This window comes from Papio anubis, chromosome 7 (genome assembly GCF_008728515.1).
Source record: "Papio anubis isolate 15944 chromosome 7, Panubis1.0, whole genome shotgun sequence".
Taxonomy (NCBI): Eukaryota; Metazoa; Chordata; class Mammalia; order Primates; family Cercopithecidae; genus Papio; species Papio anubis.
This window is the reverse complement of record NC_044982.1, coordinates 11919485-11939689: the sequence shown is the minus strand read 5'-3', so window position 1 is coordinate 11939689 and position 20205 is coordinate 11919485. Positions and strand designations below refer to the sequence as shown.

The following is a 20205-nucleotide window of genomic DNA, read 5'->3' as shown; positions in this document are numbered from 1 at the left end:
CAACTTCTGTGCTGAGGTCAGGGAAAGAGAAGGTGGTCAAGTGAACAGAGGGGACAACACTTCAGATGGGAAAAAGAGCAATGGTAGCATTCAAGAAACCAAAAGAAATTGGGTGGCTCTGGGGCAAAGAGCAGAGAGGCTGAGGGGCTACAGAGAGGAAGGGGCCATGACAGAGCCGCTGGGCTGCAGAGGGGCTGGCCACTGGCAAGGATTCCCAAGTGTTTCCTTAGGGCCACAGGGAGCTTTAAGGGAGTTTAAACTCAGATGTGATGGAAGCAGCTTTGCACACTAGAAAAGTACTCTGGCTGCTGAGTAGAAAAATGATTCATAACCCAGGACAAGGATGTGGGTTGGACATCGAGGGGTCTCTGTGGAAACTGGGGCAAAATAGGTCAGAGCTGGGGAGGGAGAGCAGGCATGATTCTGTTGAAAGACTTTGAGGAGAATGGGTGTGAATTTCTGATTGCAGGTGGGGTGGAAGGGAGAATCACTATATTTGGGTTTGGGCCCCTGGGTGATCCCCAGTTCTTTGAATAGGAAACCCAGCAGGGGCTTGCTGGCAAGGGAAGTCGATACATTCAGATTTGGACCTCCCATGTCTGAGGTTCCTGGGAGACACCCCAGGAGCTTGTTCAGGAAGCAGCAAGGCTGAAGTCAGGAGAGAAATCTGGGCTGGAGGGAAGCATTCGGGATCCTCCCCTGGGATGGGCAAGTGAGTATTGAGGGTGTCCCCTCAAATGAGTGCCATGGAGTGAAAAGAAAAGGGGAACCTCAAGGACTGGCTAAGAAAGGACAACCCACCAAGGAGAGTCACCAGCGTGGGGCAGGAGACAAGAGGACAGGGAGAAAGCTGTTGCCACAGGACCAAGAGGAGAGACTTATCCAGGGGAGAGGGGAGAAAACCTAGAGACAAATGATGAATGAATGGAATGAAAGGGTCCGTGGGATTTAGTGATCTAAAACCACTCAGGATCACAAATGCAATGTTAGCAGAATTAAGAGAGGACCGCAGTGGGCTGGAGAGTGAGCAGGAGAGGGAGAGAGGGAAGGCAAGACAGCGTGCAAATGCCTGTTTAGATTGGCCTTTAGGGAAGGAGAGAGAGAGGGTGGTGGGTAGTGAGTGCTAGGCTGAAGTTAGCTGCAGTGCTTGACAGATGTGAGAGCCTTGAGCAAGCTTGCATAACCATAGAAAGGATTCAGGAGGCAGGGTGACAAGCAACCAGGGTTGCAGAGTGGCACAACTCCTCAGGTTACAATTCACAGGTGGTTTGGCACCATCCTAAGGTTACGGTTCACAGGTGGTTTGACATTGCCTTCAACTCCGAGTTGCAGAATGAGCAGTCGGCCAGGCTGCATGAAGCATTCCTGGAGAGGGCACAGGTGGAGGGCAAGGATCAAGGGTCAAGGCTTCCACTGTCACGGGAACGCAGGGAGGGCCTGGCGAGGGGGCTGGTGAGGGTGTGTGTTTATTGGGAGGATCAGGTGACCTCCTCTCCTCCAATGACTCTGATGATTTCTAGTATAGGAGGCAAAGTCACCTGCTTAGTGATATTTGCCAGAGGTAGGGGCAGAAAAAGGAACAAAATGGGACAGAGAGTGGACCAGGGTGTCACGGCAGGTCAGCCAGGCTCACTGATGAGCGCCTTGGAGGTCCAGCTCCAGGAATTCTTGGTGGTTCCAGACTTTACAGACAGTTGTGGAAACCCCCATCTGGTGGAATATTTCTCCATTCTTATCAGTCCCCTTGTGGGCTTCAAGAAGGCCAAGTGCTGATCAGAAGGACGGGAGTCAAGGGGGCTGGAGGTACAGACTAGAGAAGGGTTGACGTCCTGGACTTGAGATCAGCACTGGGTGGTACAGATGAGGGCAGAGGGAGTTGATCACTGGGGAAGACTGAGGATGGGGAGATGGGGTGCCTAGGAGGTCCAAGAATGACCTGTGAGAAGTGCCAAATGAACTATAAAAGCTACTTTTTCCCCTGAAGAGGATGTTTTCGCATTGACTCAGTTTTCTCACCTGTAAGGTGAAAACCATGATAGAGTGTGTATGTCTGTGTGCATCCATGTGTAAGAAGTCAGCAAGTCACTGAAATGCTTGCTCCGGAGTCTGAACATTCTTTTGACAGCAATTTAAAAACTCCTGAGATGATCTTTCCCATGTGAACTAACTCCTCATCCAGGCTGGCATGGCTTCTCGTGCCTTGACTGGAGCCAGACGACATAGCATTGGACAAGGCTCTGACCTGCCCAACTCCTGTCCCCAGTCCCTCCCGGCCTCAGTCCAGGTGTCTAAGGAGCCTTACCACAGCCCAGGGTTCATTCCCTTCTGTGACTTCGGTCTGGAAATTGCTGGCTGAAAACTGAGTTCCTCCCTTAAGGGAGCGTCTGGGCCCCAGATCTGTGAGTGTGGGGCTTAGTTTCATTCTTCTCCCTCCCCTGGGAGCTGAGGGCACATCCACCTGCTGATCACTAACTATTGCCCTTAAATGGCTTCCTGACACTAGCTGCAGGGACAAGCCAGCCCCTGTCCTGGCTTATTACCTCCCTCACTAACCAGAAGTTAAGTCCAAGCCTGAGAGGCACTGACACCAATAAAAGACACCTACTTACTCTCTCATTCAGCCCATGCAAATTGCCAACCCTCCAAGTGCAGGCCCTGAGCTGGCCCTGGGGATTCCGAGGTAAAGAAAGTGGACCTGAAATTTGCCCTCATAGAGTGTTCAATTTATCGAACAAGACAGAAAACTGAACATGGGCATGACAGCAGCCCTGAGGAGTGGGGTACAGGATGTCCGGAGAGGGCAGGAATCAACTCCAGACTAGAAGAGTCAAGTTTGGTCTCCTAGAAGAACCGTCCTCAAATGCAAAATCCTGTACACTGAAGAGGAGACACCAGGGAGACATACCAGCAGAAAAGGAGAGGGAGTGTGGTGTGGCCATGGAGCTAGAAGAAGATCTTATGGTCTGGATGACCGATGTTTGAGGGAACCATGGTCATCTGTGGAGCTAAAGAGAAAAACATGAACAAGAACATGCCTTGGAAACCATGTTAAGGATCTCAGAGTTTATTCAAAGAGTGGTGAGCCACAGTGAATATTATACAAAGGGAGGCGTTTTGATTAGATTTCACTAAGATCACCCTGGCTGAGCAGGGAAGAATGGATAGGGTATTCAGTGTTGACTTGGTGAAAAGAAGATAACACAATGACCAAGAGTTTCAGCTTCGCTAGGAATTGGGAGAGGACAGAGAGGAAAGGAGACCAATTGGAGAGATATTTATTGGACAGAATTGAGGAGACTTCATGGTTGATTGTGTGGGGGACAGAAAGGAAGCAAAGACGGCACCCAAGTTGCTGGGTTGGAAACTTGGGGAACTGAAATCCACATGCCGTTCTATAAGCTAAGGATTATGAATAACGTTTTGTGCAGGAAGAAGATAAATCCTGATGTGGACATGTGGAGTTGGAGATGCCTGGATGTCATCTAAGAAGAGAAGTCCAATAGAGAATGGGCTCTATGGATCTGAAGTTCAGTAGGGAAATTTGGGCAGGAGGGATGGAATTCAGGATTTCTTCTTGTCAAAAATGTGAGGACACTCCTGCCAAATGACTTCTAATTTTCCCTGTGCCATAGAAAGAGATGTTATCTGCTGAGTCCATCATGGGGAAGCAAAAAGCCCAGAAGTCTGGAGGAGGGGAAACGAGGACACATCAGGAAACCTCGATGTTCTAGCAAGCACTAATAAGGGTCCCGTGGGGTCTGGAGACCACTGTGTCACTAACCTGTACAGGTGTGTGGTTCCAGGTATACTCGGCAGTTCAGACATAGACAAAAAGGGGACAGACTGCAAGTGGCTACTGGAGCCAAAATTTCCCCCGGCTACAGGACAGAGGGACCATGAGTGGCTGACATAAGGAAAAATGAATACATCTGAAAATATTGACCAGAGAGTCATTCAAATGATGGGATTTTCATATTCCAGGCCGGGGACATCAAGGAGCCATAATAGGAGGAGCTGATGGGTGATAGAGGTGTCTGGAAACAAGATGGTACTTTGAAGTTGAATAGGCGATGGTGCATTGAGGTTGAAGACACGGGATGATTCATATATTGCTAAAAGGGTTCCTTCCACTTGCTCAACATCCATTTTACATAGATCTACCAGCTGGGAAATTGGGAAACAATGTCCACAAATTCCATGCAGCTGATTCTCCTGTCTACTCCTCCTTTCTTCTCTGAGCCCTTCCTCTCACCACACAGCTCCCCATGGTGACTTTTGAGTCAGCAAACCTTCAAAGTCCAGTTCAGATCTTGGTCACATGACTTTGGCCAAATTACCTGGCATCACTGTTACTGCCTCTGCTCTTGAATGATGGGAGAACATCTACTCTAGAGGACCATCAGGTGGATTACAAAGAATAATAATAACAACACATGTCAAAGACCTGGCTGGGTTCCACAACCCTGCTCCACTGCCTACAGCCTCTGCCACACCAGAAACACGCATGACACCCTCTTGGGCCCACAGGTGCTGCTAAGGGCTGTGATTGATGTGGCCAAGAAGGGCACAGAGGAATTAAGCTTCAATTCTCTACAAAGGAAACCCCACTGACCATTGTGCATTTCAACAGCCCTTTCCTGATGCCCATCCTCTCCCCAGATACCCAGAGCATCGTCTCTGGGCAAAATTATTGACCACAATAAAAAAATGAAACAAAAATCACAACTTGTAAAGCAAACTGAACCAGTATGTGCAAAACAGGTAAACTATACCCAACCATGACTTGTTACATGCACTGCCTACGTCCAGAATGTATTGATAGCAGCATGTTCAGACCTATGTGCTCGAAGGCAAAGCCACAGAAAATGCTTCTAAGAGTGACTCCACACAGACTCAAAATGAGTTTTATAGATAAGAACACTGACTACTTGCTTAGTTTACAAATCCTGGCCACGCTTTAGAAGTATCACTCAGAAACCACCATAGAGTAACTCCAGCCCATGAGACGCTGTATTTCCCTTAACTACCCTCTTTCAAGATTTTGCTGCACTGCCAGGATGGTGTTCTCCCTTGCTCAGAGAGTTTAATAAACCCAGCTTTGTTTGAGAGGAGTGAAGCACTGGCAAATGCTACAATGTGGATGAACCTTGAAAACATTATGCTAAGTGAAAGAAGCCAGGCACAAAGACCACGTATTGTATGATTCCATTATGTAAAACAGAACAGGTAAATTCACAGACGCAGAAAGCAGATTAGCGGTTGGCAGGGGTTAAAGGAGAGAAAGAATGGGGATGACTACTCAATGGGTAAGGAATCTCCTTTAGGGGTGATTATAATAGTTTGAAACCAAATGGAGGTAATGGTTACACAACATGTGAATGTACTAAATGTCACCAAATTGAACACTTTACAATGGTTAATTTTAGGTAATGTGAATTTTACCTCAATTAGAGAGAGAGAGAGAGATTAAATGTCATGTATAGAACTTATTTGGATCCTAATTGAAATAAACCAACTATAAAAAAAAAACAATTAGGGTCACGGTCACACACCTCTTCTGGCATGGGGAGGGCACTGAGGATCAGGGTCTCTCTGCTGCAGGCCACTTGCAGTGCCATGGGATGTAGTGTGGGGCACCATGATCCAGTTCATGCCCACCGACCCAGTTTTTCCACCATCACAGGGAGATCTCTGCCCCTTGGGGCTGAGAAACCCCAACCTTTCCCCAAGATGAAGTTGCAGGGTATTGAGGTACCAGCCAGATGTCTTCTCACAAAGGGTCTGTGGTGGCACAGGAATGGGGCTCCTGCCAGTAACAAGGAAACTGACACGATGGAACTGGTTGAACTCTGAACTGTGACCCCTGCTACAAGAGAAGGGCAAATGGGTAATCGCCAACCCAACCAAAGCTGAAGAAGAGCAAACATGCCCAGTGCCCAGGGAAGAAGAGGAGGAGGTGTGGGTACTGACACTTCCCCTGCAAGCCCACCACACCCTTGGCGAGCCAGGCGCAGAGCAGCAATGGGTGTGTGAGTGAGTGAGCGCAGGGTCTGGCCATTGCACACAGCCAGGCATGCTGGCTGCTGTGGCGGGGTGGGCAGCTCTAAGCACTGGCACAGGTGCTGGCTCCATGCAATGCTGTGGCTGGACCAGATGTACCACACGTGGCTTCCGTTATGGGCACCCACATCTGAACAAGGGGAACCTGGTGGCACCCACAAGCTTGGAGACACGAGGAACCAAAGAGCCCCAAAGAGGGTGTCACAGCCCTGGCTTGGGGAGCCCCTAGGTCTGGGCTCCCCAAAACAGATCAGTTCTTCTCTCCTTCTTGTTGCACACAATGTGGTGAGCAGTGGGCCGTGTTTCAGCTCTGTTTGTGTTACAGTTCTTTCAGTCCCACTGAGAAATTTGCTATTTTTCTTGAAGAAAATGTACCTCCCTTAACCCCATCCTTACTTTGTATCCTGGCTTATAACAGGCCATCCATTTTTGTAGCACAGTTTTCAAAACAATTGTATAACCTGGTCCCATCTTTCTAGAGCCTGAATCTGCTTACATAGCAGAAAGAATGAAGCCTCCAACTCTTACGCAGCCCGGCTAATCATGGAAGTGTGTCCAGGCTTGAAGTAACTTGAGTTTTAATTTGTTTTTTCTTGTCAGAGTAATGTAAAATTTAAATGGGGAAAGATATTTACTATTTAATACTAAGTTTAAAAAGAAATCTGCTATCATTGCTATGTATCTCGATGCAAAGACTGTGATGTTAATAAAAGAAAGTACAGAAGACACTTGACATTCAAAGAAAAAATGATTAGGAATCAGGGAAACAATGGCTTGATAACATTAAGAAATTATTGTTTTTAAAAGTGTGACATGCTATTACAATTAAGATTTTTTTCGCAATTTTTGTACATAAAATGAAATATTTTATAGGATTTGCTTTGAAATATTCCACAGGGAGAAAGAGATTGGAAGGTATCAAAAAATGATATTGGTCTTACACTGAAAATAACTGACGCTGCTGATGGGCATATAGGGGCGCATTATACCATTCTCTCTATTTTTGTATAGGTTTGCATTTTTCCATAACAAAAAGAAAATCCTCCAGAAATCCCACTCTTGGGTATCTACCCAGAAGAAAAGAAGATACCTGCACACACGTTTGTATCAGGACAATTAGCAATTGCAAAAATATGGAACCAGCCAAAATGCCCATCAGTCAAGGAATGGATAAAGAAACTGTGGTCTGTATATACCATGGAATACTACTCAATCATGAAAGGAACAAAATAATGGCATTCACAGCAACCGGGAGGGAACTGGAGGCCATTGCTCTAAGTGCAGTAACTGAGGAATGGAAACCCAAACATTGTATGCTCTCACTTATAAGTGGGAGCTAAGCTGTGAGGACGCAAAGACACAAGAATGATACAGTGGACTCTGGGGACTCTGGGGACTCTGAGGAAAGGGTGGGAGGGGTGGGAGGAGTAAAAGACTACGAATAGGGCACAGTGTACGCTGCTTGGATGATGGGTGCACCCAAATCTCAGAAATCACCACTAAAGAACTTATTCATGTAGCCAAATACCACCTGTTCCACTAAAACGTATTGAAATATAAATAAATAAATAAATTCGATTGTGGTTATGGTTATGTAATTCTGTCAATATACTAAAAATATTGAATGGCACACTTTGAGTGGGTGAAATATATAATATATAAATTATATCTCAATAAAGCCATTAAAAAAAATCCTTGAGGGCAGGATTTGCCTTATTCCCCAGTACTTAATGCATCATCCTCAGATGCAGTAAGCATTCCATGATGAATGAATGAATTAGTGAATGAATGAATACAATGAAGCTCATAATAGATCCCTGTGGTGCCATCCCTGATGTGAACATCAAGAATTGAAGGTTTTAGGAAGTCAACAAGAGGTGACCGTGTGGCTATTGATGTCAAGACAGTGGATAAGCAGAGCAAAAATATAGGAATAACAAGCAAAGCTGGAAGAAAATTAATTCTGGCTCAGACCCATTATCTCCTGGGAATCTTATCTGCACTCAATCTGCAGGTCCTCTTGTGCCACCCCTGCCTCCAAGCCAGCTCAGGAAAGACGAAGCGTTTGATTCGCTAAGGCTTTGCAAACACTCCTTCTGTTGAGTACATATTAACTTTTCTGTTCACATTGCATGAAAGGGGAAAGTTCTATCGACTTTCCCAAAGAAGCAACCATTACATTGTAACTAGCCATTACAACTTAAAAGGTATTAGAGCCCGAATGAAAAAGCAATTATGACATTTAAAAATACCGTAACTCAAGCTCCTTGGAGGCAAGAACTCTGACTTGGGCGTCTCTGTTTTCTTGTGATGAGCACAGTGTCTGACACAACAGTTAAGTGTCCATAATGTGTGTTGGGCAAAAGAATGTGACCAGGAGAGGGCGGAGCATCGCTCCAATTTGCTCAGCCTTTTGCTAGAACCTCTATGTATATCACTAGGCTTAACTTTCCTGTCAACCTTGAGCAGTAAGGAGGGCGAGGGAAGAAACTGAGGCCTGGGAGTGTCAGGCACAACAAAAGTGGTGGAACCTGCACCCAGGACACCCGCCCCAATTCCAGGACACCCGCCCCAATTCCAGGGCACCCGCCCCAATTCCAGGATACCCGCCCCAATTCCAGGACACCCACCCCACTTCCAGGACACCCGCCCCAATTCCAGGATACCCGCCCCAATTCCAGGACACCGCCCATGTTCTTCTCCACACACGGATTTCCACATAACCCTAATGGAGGGCAGATTGTTTTCCTCTGCTGGTTTTTGCCAAGGGTGGACACTGAGCCAAGGGCAGCCTTATTCAGTCTGAGTTATTCCCAGAAATCCAGCCCATCACAACCCTCCCTGAGGAACGCAGTTTTTCAAGGGCCGTTAAACCTGCCGAATCTCCCCCAGCTCCTCCAAAAGCTCACGGAAAGCATTCACTTTCAGGTGAGTTGGGGGCTGTGGGTGGGGCTAGATCCCCAGTTCCCCAGCTGACTTGTTGAACTTGCCACAAGTTAGATCATCATGCTACACACACCTACACATACACACACACACACACTCACGTGCACACTGTGCAACAGGAGCTGTGCATATAGGCAACAATCTGGAGTGGTGCCGACTCACCCTGCCTCCATGGCCTCAAGCATGTTCTTGCCTCTGCTGAAACCCCCAAATCCCTTTCCTGCCTCTCTCTTGCTCCATCTTCCAGTTTCAGTTCAGGTGCCACCTCCTCCAGGAAGCCTTCCAGGAACTTCTACCTTCCATGCCTCCTATAGGCTCCTCATTCACCCTTTGCGGTTCGCCTCTAACTGCCATCGTCCTTTCCTCACTGAGCTGTAATCAGCTCCCCGCATTTCCCTGCAATCACTGGCACGCTCCTTCCAGGCAGAGCCCAGGCTGCCAGTCCCTGTTGCCCTGACTGCTGAATATTCATTCAGTGAGTGAGTCAGCGAGTACATGAATGAGCGTCTTTCGGGGCCTCAGTGTTCCTGTCTGTCCAAGGCCCAGGTTAGACCAGGGCATCCTTTCTGCTCAAAAGCTCCATGGTTGTGGGCCCTCAGAGGAAGCCTCTGCTGCTGCTAGGTTCCAACTACACCCTCACCAGCAGGGCACAATGGAACCCCACCTAAAGAATGCGAACATGGACAGAACACTGGACCCGAGACAGCTTGTCACCAGCCTGGCCATGCAGCACACACCACCCTGTGCAGATCTCTGCCTGTCTGTCCCACAGGACCCGAGCCTTCCCAAGGGAACCACTGTGTCTCTTTCATATTGTGTCCCCAGCGTACAATTCAAGTCCTGACATGCAGCAGACGTTTTGTCTATGTTTGTTCAATGAATGAATGAGTGAATGAGTGAATGAATGAAGGTTAAAGACAAGACAATGAAAGTACAAACTTCAGCAAAACCAAGATATTCACCACAGCAGATTACCAGGCAAATGGGTAAATGGAGATAGTTGGTTCTCTGTCAGTAAGTAAATCACAGGGAACAGAGGCTTTCCTGGAGGCCGAGGCTGAGGCTGAGCTGATTGTTTCTTACGCAGATGAGGAAGCTCAAGTTCAGAAAGGCCCAGGGCTGCCCAAGGTCCCATGGAAAATCAGAGGCAGGACAAGGGGTTGTGGTGATGGTCGATTCTGTCAGTTATTAACCCAAGCCTAGAGTGGACATGTGAGGCCAAGCACTTGTGGCAGAGAAAGCTAGGAACGGTCCAGTGTTAGGTCCCAGAGAGGCAGGAAAATGCCTGTGCTCTGGGTAAGGCAGAAGCCCTAGAAGGAGGCCCCCCAAAGGTTAGCCCATGAACGATTTGTTTTTTCCAACAAATATTGTTGAGAGAGCACTCTGCGCTGAGCGCTAGGAATGAACCGTGCATGAGACAGAGTATCTGCTCTCATGGAGCTTGTCTTCTAGTGGAGAAACCAGACAAACATGTCCTATCATGCCAGATGGGCATCAGAAAAACCAGGCAGGGTGAGGGTGGCAAGGGCAGAGGTGGGGTCTCTCTGGGGAGGTGACCTTTGAGCCGACAACTGAGTGAAGGAAGGAAGTGAGCTGTGGAAAGGGTCAGAGCAAGGCTGCTTCGGGCAGCCAACAGCAAGAACACAGGTCCTGAGCAGGAAGAAGAAGCTTGGTAAGTTCTAGACTAGCAAGAAGGCCAGGATGGTTGGAGCAGAGGGAGGGAGGGAAAGGATGGTCAGAAGGAGGTCAGAGGCCAGGCACAGTATCTCATGCCTGTAATCCCAACATTTTGGGAGGCCGAGGTGGGCAGATCTCCTGAGGTCAGGAGTTCGACCAGCCTGGACAATATGGTGAAACAGTGTTCCTACTAGGAAATTACTTGAATCTGGGAGGTGGAGGTTGCAGTGAGCCTAGATCACGCCACTGCACTCCAGCCTGGGTGACAGAGCAAGACTCTGTCTCAAAAAAAAAAAAAAAAGAGGAGGCGAGAAAGGCTAGCAGGGCCCTGTCATGTAGGGCCTCCTAAGGTGTGGTGAGAAACACAGGATTTCTCTTGGTTGCTATAGGGCCATTGGAAGTCTCTAGCAGGGAGTGAACACATCTGATTTTCCTGTTAAAAGGATCACAGTGGTTCCCTAAGTGGGGCCCAGGACCAGCTCAGACCCTTGCCAAAATGGATTCCATACTCCACGGAGGCCCGCTGAGTCAGACCACTGGAAGGGAGGCCCCAAGTCCGCTGCCCCTCCTGGGCTCTCTGTGCCGGCTCCTGGGCTGAGTGTGCTCTGTGCACACTTTGAATTTCTGTAGCTTTGTGATGTGGGGATTCTTAGCAGCATCCCACAGAGTGGAAGCCAAGGTCCTGAGAGGCAAGGCCACTTGCCTAAGGTTGCTGGGCTTATGCGAGCAGAGCCCTGGACTCCTTGCTGTACCATGAGGCACCTCCTGGCCCTCCTCTCCTTACAAGCTTCCTGCAAGTCTAAGGTCAGGGATAAGAAGTGGGGCTCAGATGGGCTAAGTGGATCGCCCAAGGTCGTAGATCTGGGATCTGGCGCAGGCAGGATTCATAGAAGGGTCCTCTGGACGAGGGGCTCTGACTTTGTCCAGAGATCCCCCATGTCTGTCTGTGAGCAGGAAGCTGTGGGGTGGGGAGGAGAAGATGGGACGGGAGCCCCCAGGAGAGGCAAGGAGAGCCTTGAAGTATTTGCTGGGTGCCTAGCACCGGGCAGACACTTTGTGAATATCACACATTATCGTTATCATTACCATTGACGTTGTTGTCCTCTCTGCCACGCTGCTTTCAGACCAAGGACCCCAGAGGATGGAAACCCCTTGGTGGTGGCCGCTGGTCACTGTGCTCATGGCTGGGGCTCATTGTGTGGCTCTGGTTGACCAAGAAGCTTCGGATCTCATCCATTCTGGCCCCCAGGACAGCAGCCCTGGGCCTGCCCTGCCCTGCCACAAAATCTCTGTGAGCAACATAGACTTTGCCTTCAAACTCTACAGACAGTTGGCTGTGAATGCCCCTGGAGAGAACATTCTCTTCTCCCCGGTGAGCCTCTCCCTGGCCTTGGCCTTGCTTTCTCGGGGGGCCCCAGGGGCCAGCAGGACCAAACTCCTGGAGGGCCTGGGGTTCAACCTCACTGTGGTGCCTGAGGCGGAGATCCAGGAGGGCTTCTGGGATCTGATGCTCAGGCTCCCTGGGCAGGGTCCCCGGCTCCTCTTGACCATGGCCCAGCACAGGTTCAGCGGCCTGGGCACAAGGGCCAACCAGAGCCTAGAGGAGGCCCAAAAACACATTGACGAATACATAGAGAAGCAGACCCAGGGGAAGCTTGGGGCCTGGGAGAAGGACCTCAGCAGTGAAACCACAGCAGTTCTGGTGAATCACATGCTCCTCAGAGGTAAGAGCGTGTGTGCCCAATGCAAACCTCCTTCCCAGAATCCCAGAACCCAGGCTCCAACCACACCCGAGCCCCACCCCTTACAGCAGCTGGAAAGTGTCCCCTCCTGACTTAGATATAGATGACACTCAGTGAGTGTCTGCCCCTGAGTTCTTGATGTCTCTGCTTGAATGCCTCCAGTAACACGGAACTCATCCCTTTCTCCATGTTAATGACACTGGAAGAGTTTGTTTTTAAAGAAGAGTTTTTCAAACTTAATGTGCATATGAACTTTCTAGAGAGTTTGTTTAATGCAGGTATCTCGTACCTATCCTAAGTGATTCTGATTTCAGTGGGGTAAGTCCAAGACCCATGACCTTGCGTTTGAAGAAGCTCACCTCCCTTCCTCATACAGGTGATTCTGCTAATGGAAGACTATGAGCTCCCCTTTGAGTAACTCTAGAAGCCACCACTGTATTAAGGAACCTGAATTTCCTTCCTCTGGCAGGCCTTAGGAGGCATGGATTAGAGCAGGAAGAATCCTACATTTTTTTTAAAGTCCTTAATTTTTTCCAAGACAGTGAACAGGCTGCATGTCCCCACCATTGTGTGTGTTTAAACAATACAGTCATGACATTCAATCCACCGCTGTTAATGCCTGACTTAGTTTAATAGACCACATGATGCCATGGTGGCCATTTGGGGGCGGGCAGGGGACGCTTGTTGTTATCCCCTTGTTCTCATTCAGGACTCAGGAGGTGAACTCAGTCCTCACATTCATACAGTGCTCTGTAGATCTCAAAGTGTGTGTACCCCACAGTCTCTCTTGACTCTCACCTGGGTGAAACAGACCAGTCTTATCTTAGCAGATATGCCTAAGATCAATGTTCCCATTTTACAGATGAGAAAACAGATTTTTTAAAAAGAAAAAAGCTTATTTGCCTGAGCCAGCGAGGCATCACTCAAATATGCATCTATGACTGTTGATGGTGTTTATTTGTAGGCATGGTTACACATACACACACATATATTGACTACAAAGTTCTTATTAACATACCGGCTCTGTGCATATTTAATTTTAATTCTCATCACAACCCAACAAGATAGATATTATCGTGTCCACTTTATATGAGAAACCACTTGCAGTAATCTCTGTCTAGATTTCAAAGCCAGGCAGAACCCAGCCTTCAAATCCACACCTACGTTCAAGAAGCTTGTGCCACAGTGATAACATTTTTTCTTTTCTTTTTGAGACAGAGTCTCGTCGTCGCCCAGGCTGGAGTGCAGTGGCCGGATCTCAGCCACCGCAAGCCCTGCTTCTCCTGGTTTATTGCATTCTCCTGCCTCAGCCTCCCGGAATAGCTGGGACTACAGGCACCCGCCACGCACCTCACCCGCTATTTTGAGCCCGAGATAGTCTTAGTTCTGAGCTCCCAGGGCTATGCAGGGCTGATCTCGCTCACTGTAAGCTCCTCACTTTGGTTGACGCTTCTTATTCTCCTGCCTCAGCCTCCCGAGTAGTTGGGATTACAGGGCTTCTGCTACGGCGCCTCCTGCCACTCTGTATTTTGTAGAGACGGGGTTTCACCGGGAAAGGAAGGGATGGTTCTTGATTCTGACCTGTGATCCCACCTGCCCCTGCCTCCCAGGGATTACAGGCTTGAGCCACCGCGCCCGGCCTTGTATTTTTTTTTTAGTAGAGATGGGGTTTCACCGCGTTAGCCAGGATGGTCTCGGTCTCCTGACCTCGTGATCCACCCGTCTCGGCCTCCCAAAGTGCTGGGATTACAGGTTTGAGCCACCGCACCTGGCTACATTTTTTCTTAAAAATTAACCACCTCCAGGAGAGATTAAGGAGATGAGAGAGCATTTGTGTTTATGTGATTATAATCTTATTATCCTATTGTAATAGTTTCTAATAGTATTGATCATTTTCAAATGAGGACAGAAGCTCAGGGAGGCTCCGGGCTCAGCCCCAGGGCCACACAGGTACTCAGGGACCTCTCGGGAGTGAGTTATTGAGTGGGGCTTGGCTTCTTGAGTGTGGACTCCAAGATTCCAGCATCCAAGGTGCTTTCCCCACTCCCACAAGCTGCCAGAAGGGTGACCCCAAGCCCGTTCTCGGTTCTCTGTGAGGATGACTTTGTGTTGCTCTTCCCCTCAGCTGAGTGGATGAAACCCTTTGACTCACGTGCCACCAGCCCAAAGGAGTTCTTTGTAGATGAGCACAGGGCTGTGTGGGTGCCCATGATGAAGGAGAAGGCCAGCCACCGCTTCCTGCATGACCCTGAGTTGCAATGCTCTGTGCTGCAGATGGACCATGCTGGGAACACCACCACCTTCTTCATCTTCCCCAACAGGGGCAAGATGAGGCAGCTGGAAGATGCCTTGCTGCCCGAAACACTGATTAAGTGGGACAGTCTGCTCAGGACCAGGTAGCCCGCACACAGCAGAGCCCTGGGAAGGCCAGGCCCCACCTTCTCCCTCAGCCACTGTAAAGTGTCCCCAGGGCACAGTCACCTCAAGAGCGTTATCACCCCAAGACACTGTCACCTCCAGGGCACGGTCACCCCAGGACACTGTCCCTGCTCAGAGCACTGTTATCCACCACGATGCTGTCACATCACCCAGGACATCTCACCTCCAGGACACTGTCATCCCTCAGGATATTGTCACCTTCCCAGAATACTGTCACACCCCAGAACACTGTCATTCCCCAGTCACTGTTATTTCTAGGACACTGTCACCCCACAGGTATTGTCACCCCTCCAAGACACTATTGCCCTCAGGACACTATCACCTTCCACCCATGGCATCATCACCCCCAGAACACATTGTCATGGCACTGTCACTGCAGGGACACAGTTACCCCCTGGGATGCTGTCACCTCCATGGTATTGTTCCCCCTCAGGGCTCTGTCACTCTCCAGGGCACTGTTATTGCCTCCTTGAAGATATCAGTTTGGGTTCTGGGGAGGAAGGACTGGAGAGAGCACTGGCCCAGAAGTCTGGAGGCTGGTCCCAAGTCCCACCTCTGCTGCAGACAGAATTAAAAGGACAAATAGACAAGCCCACATGGGCTCCCTTGGCCCCTCACGCTGTTGAAGAGCCTGGTGCTCTGGCCTCTCCCAGTCTCAGCCTTCTCCCTCCTCGGCCTTTTTTCCGTGTTCCCAACTCCCCCATGCTTATTCCTGGAACCTACTGAGCTCCCTGCAGTTTCCTGAACTTGCCAGGCTGTTCCTCAGCCCTGGGCTTTTGTGTGTGCAAATTCCTGGTCCTGACGTGCCCTTTCTTGACCCAGCCCTCTCTGGGATTCTTATCCTTTATTCATGGCATAGCAGAATCACTTGCTTTGTGAAGGCTTGACAGATCCCCAGAACAGGCAAGGTGTGCCCGTTCTGGGTTCCTGGGAACATCATTGTATCACCTACTATTATCACATGAGAATGACACTGTCCTTGTAGGGCTTCCATGTCAGTGTAGTTACAACCCCCTTCCCACACTGAGGTGAATTGGTGATGGTATGCCTTTTAGAAAGCTCACACCCACTGCCCCTCCGAGAATGGGATGGAGGGGGTGTGTGGGGCAGAGGGACCCCAAGCAGGGAAGAAGGTGAGAGGCTGTTTCAGGATCTTTACTGCAACCCAATTTCTGTCTCTCCACAGAGAACTCGATTTCCACTTCCCCAAATTTTCCATTTCTAGAACCTACAGACTGGAGATGCTCCTCCCACAAGTGACTGTGGGTGGAGGCTTCCCTGGGCAGCCTGGACTGAACATCTCTAAAGTAGGTTGGGGCCGGTGTGTTCAGAGGGCCTCTCAGTGTCTTTTGATGAACACTGGAGGGAGATGTCCAGGACCTCCTTAAAGACAGGAGACGCTATTTCTTTTAACTTTGCAAGTTGCTATTTGCTTCCTTGCGTTGATTCTGCGACTGCCACCTGCTTTGTCAAGACATTGGGGATCTCAAAGGAAATAAGGAAAGGGAAGGCAGATATGCAAACTGTGTCCCCAGGTTGGATGCTTTCTGGGGAGATCATTCCTGCTTTTAGACCTAAAGTACAAGTTATATATATATAAAAAAAAAAGGTGGGGGAACTGACGGGGAACATGGGGAACAGCTTGGTCCTCAGGGAACTGAAGATTTCCCAGTCTTCCATGATCTAGTCATCACCCTCCTGTCCAGACTATGTTTCCTACTATTCACAGCAACTGCTCAACTGAACTTCACGGTATCCTACATGCCCCCACAGTTTTCACCTTCTGACTTTGGCTCAGACTTTTTTTTTTTCCCCCCGAGACAGAGTCTCGCTCTGTCGCCCAGGCTGGAGTGCAGTGGCGCGATCTCGGCTCACTGCAAGCTCCGCCCCCCGGGTTCATGCCATTCTCCTGCCTCAGCCTCCTGAGTAGCTGGGACTACAGGTGCCCGCCACCACGCCCGGCTAATTTTTTTTTTTTTTTTTTTTTTGGATTTTTAGTAGAGATGGGGTTTCACCGTGTTAGCCAGGATGGTCTCAATCTCCTGACCTCATGATCCACCCGTCTCGGTCTCCCAAAGTGATGGGATTACAGGCGTGAGCTACCACGCCTAGCCCAGACTTTTTAATTTCAAACCACCCAAAATGTTCTCCCCCATCTCTGAATATTCAAGTTATATCAATTCTTCAAGGCCTTGCACAAATGTTACCTCCTCCATGAAGGTTTCTCTGTTGTTATCCTTCACCCCCACATTCAAAGCAGAAAGAAATCTCTCCTGATAACTTTCCACTCTTGCTTTCTTTACCTGTCTTATCTTCCCGATCAAATGATGAGCTTTTTTAAAGTCAGTCAAATCCATGTTTCTATCCTTACCATCCCTGGCACAGTGGAGTACACAGCATCGGTACTCAATAAATGCACACGGAATAAACTCATGAATAAACGAGTGATTGAATGAGTGAGGATAAATTAGCAAAATGAAGTGAATGAAAGATTAAGTCAATAATGATTGGGTGAAAGAGTGGTTGGATGAATGCATGAATGAATGGATGGAGAAATGGGTGAATGGACAGATAGATGCTGGTGTGATATTCAAAATATACTGCAACCAGTAAAGTGCAGATGCCAGCCATAAAAATGGATATAGATGGGGAGACTGGTGATTGGATGAAAGAATAGGTGAATAGTGAATAGCTGGAATCACGGATAGAAAGATGCATGGGTAGCAGGGTGCATGGATGATGCGTGGATGGGTGGGTAAGTGAGTGGTGCATGGATAGGTATATGAATACATAAGTGGTACATGCAGAGGTAAGTAGATGGTTGAGAGGTGTGGAGTATGGTTGGCTGGCTGGCTGGTTGAATGGATCAATGATGGATGGACAACAGTCAGGCAGAAGTATGTAAGAGTAGTAGATGGATAGTGAATTTTTTAAAGGGTAGATAGAAGAATCACTGACTGGGTGAGTAGATGGATACATATGGGGTTAAGTAACAGAACAGAAAAAAATTGGTCCCAACATAAAGGCCTGGTTTGTCCTTCCTATGGGGTGGCTTGATGATTCTAGAATTTTCCTTGCAGGTCACTCATAAGGCCATGATGACTCTGGATGAGAAGGGCTCTGAAGCTGCTGCAGCCACCAGCATTCAGCTTACCCCCAGGCCTCACCCAGACCTTGACCTCTCACCCACTCCAGGCACTGAGTTCAGTCGGCCCTTCCTGGTGATGACTTTCCACATGGAAACGGGAAGCATGCTTTTTCTGGGGAAGATTGTAAATCCACTGGGATAACGCCCCCTCAGACATGCTGGGTGACTCAGAGGGAACAGAATGGCCTACACAGCAGGGACCTTCTATTATAGACTCCAGTTAAATGAAAAGTTGCATATACCTGGGTTTTTTTGCTTGGTTTTCACAGGAACCCATGGGGGTAAGGTGATCAAGGCTATTCTCCCTGCACACAGGCAGTCATTACCTTGAGCAAACACCCACTATGTACCAAATGCTTTCTATCTTTTATCTCATTTTAAAATGAATTATCACAACAATCCAACAAAATGAGTATTTTGTTGAACCATATGAAATTGCTTATATTTGGATTGTACCTATATTTTGTAAATATTTTTAAAAAGGCAACTTCTAATGATTCAATCCTTCTCATAGCTGAGAATCAGAGAATTTCAGAGACGTGCTCCAGCTCACTGAGCTAGAAAGCAGGTGAGCTGCTTTCCAGTCTTATCCATTTTGCTAAATTAATGAATCTCAAACTTTACTGTATGCACAAATTCCCTGTGGGTCTTTTTAGAAAGCAAATTTTGATTCAACAGGTCTGGGATGGGGCCTGAGGTCCCATATTTCTCACAAGGTCCCAGTGATGCTGAGGTTACTGGCAGGGTGGCTACATGTTGAGCAGCAGGTTGCTAAATGCACTTGCCCCCATGATCCCCAAAGAGGTTAAGTTGGTGTGACCAGCAGGGCAGGGGAGTGGCATTGGCCCCTTAATTCATGTGTGGGGCTGAGAAAAATATGAGCAACACCTTTTTGCAGCCTACAGACAAAGCCTGCTTTAGGGCCACCTATTAATGAGTAGAATGGGAAAAATGAGTGTCCTAAAGATTTTTTTGCCCAGTCTAGACACACAGTGGGTATTTGTAACTGTCTGTACCCACTGTATTAGTCTGTTCTTATGCTGCTAATAAAGACATACCCAATACCAGGTAATTTGTTTTTTTTAAATAAAAGGTTTAATGGACTCACAGTTCCACATGACTGGGGAAGCCTCATGATCATGGTGGAAGGTGAAAGAGGAGAAAGGCATGTCTTACATGGCGGCAGGCAAGAGTGCATGTGCAGGGGAACTGCCCATTATGACGCTGTCAGATCTCATGAGACTTATTCACTATCATGAGAACAGCATGAGAAAAACCCACCCCCATGATTCAATTACCTCCCACCAGGTCCCTCCCATGACTCATGGGGATTATTACAATTCAAGGTGAGATTTGGGTGGGGACACAGAGCCAAACCATATCATCCTCCATGTAAGTTACTGCAACTGTGACTTTGGCTGTCAGGTGGCTCATGTTCCTGGATTTCCAACTGCACAAAAGAAAGGACCCACACAGGCTTTAGGGCCAGGCACATCTGAGACCAAATCTTACATCTGGTGCAAAACAGGTTCACTGTGCACTGGTGACCAACTTGCCTGAGTCCAGTGAGACCCACACACGAGTTACATGAAGTGGGCTTATTACTGACAGATGGGCAGCAAAGGATAACAGAAGCCTAGGATTCCTTGCAAGCTGGGTCCCCAAGGCTCAGGAAAGCTGCCTGGGATACACGGGGTCTCATCTGTGTGTGCTCCATTTGCAGAGCAGCTGAGGAACCCCAGAAGGCAGCCTTCCCTGGGTGTCTTAGTATGTTTGTGTTGCTATACGGGAACACCTGAGGCTGGGTAATTTATAAAGAAAAGAAGTTTATTTGACTGACAATTCTGCAGGCTGTACAAGAAGTATGGCATCAGCATCCACTTCTGGTTGGGGCATCAGGCTGCTTCTACTCATGGTGGAAGACAAGGGAAGCCATCATGTGCAGAGATCTCATGGTGGGAGAGCAGAAGCAAGTGAGAGGGGAGGGAGGCACCAGGCTCTTTTTTTCTTTTTTTCGATACAGTATCGCTCTGTTGCCCAGGTTGGAGTGCAGTAGTGTGATCACAGTTCACTGCAGACTCAATCTCCTAGGCTTAAACAATCCTCACACCTCAGCATCCTGGGTAGCTGGGACTACAGGCACATACCACCATGCCTGGCTAATTTTTTATGGCATTTTGCCATGTTGGCCAG

General features: G+C 48.4%; 1 protein-coding gene across 1 annotated transcript; it reads left to right on the top strand.

The window, feature by feature from the left end:
* Positions 1-8784: 8784 nt before the first annotated feature.
* LOC101005744 (putative serpin A13) lies at positions 8785-19079 on the top strand. The gene is made up of 5 exons (XM_009212194.4): positions 8785-8988; positions 11808-12407; positions 14551-14821; positions 16051-16171; positions 17945-19079. Exons 2-5 carry the CDS (start codon positions 11825-11827, stop codon positions 18152-18154), a joined length of 1185 nt encoding a protein of 394 aa, XP_009210458.1. The 5' UTR covers positions 8785-8988; positions 11808-11824; the 3' UTR covers positions 18155-19079.
* The last annotated feature ends 1126 nt before the right edge of the window (positions 19080-20205 follow it).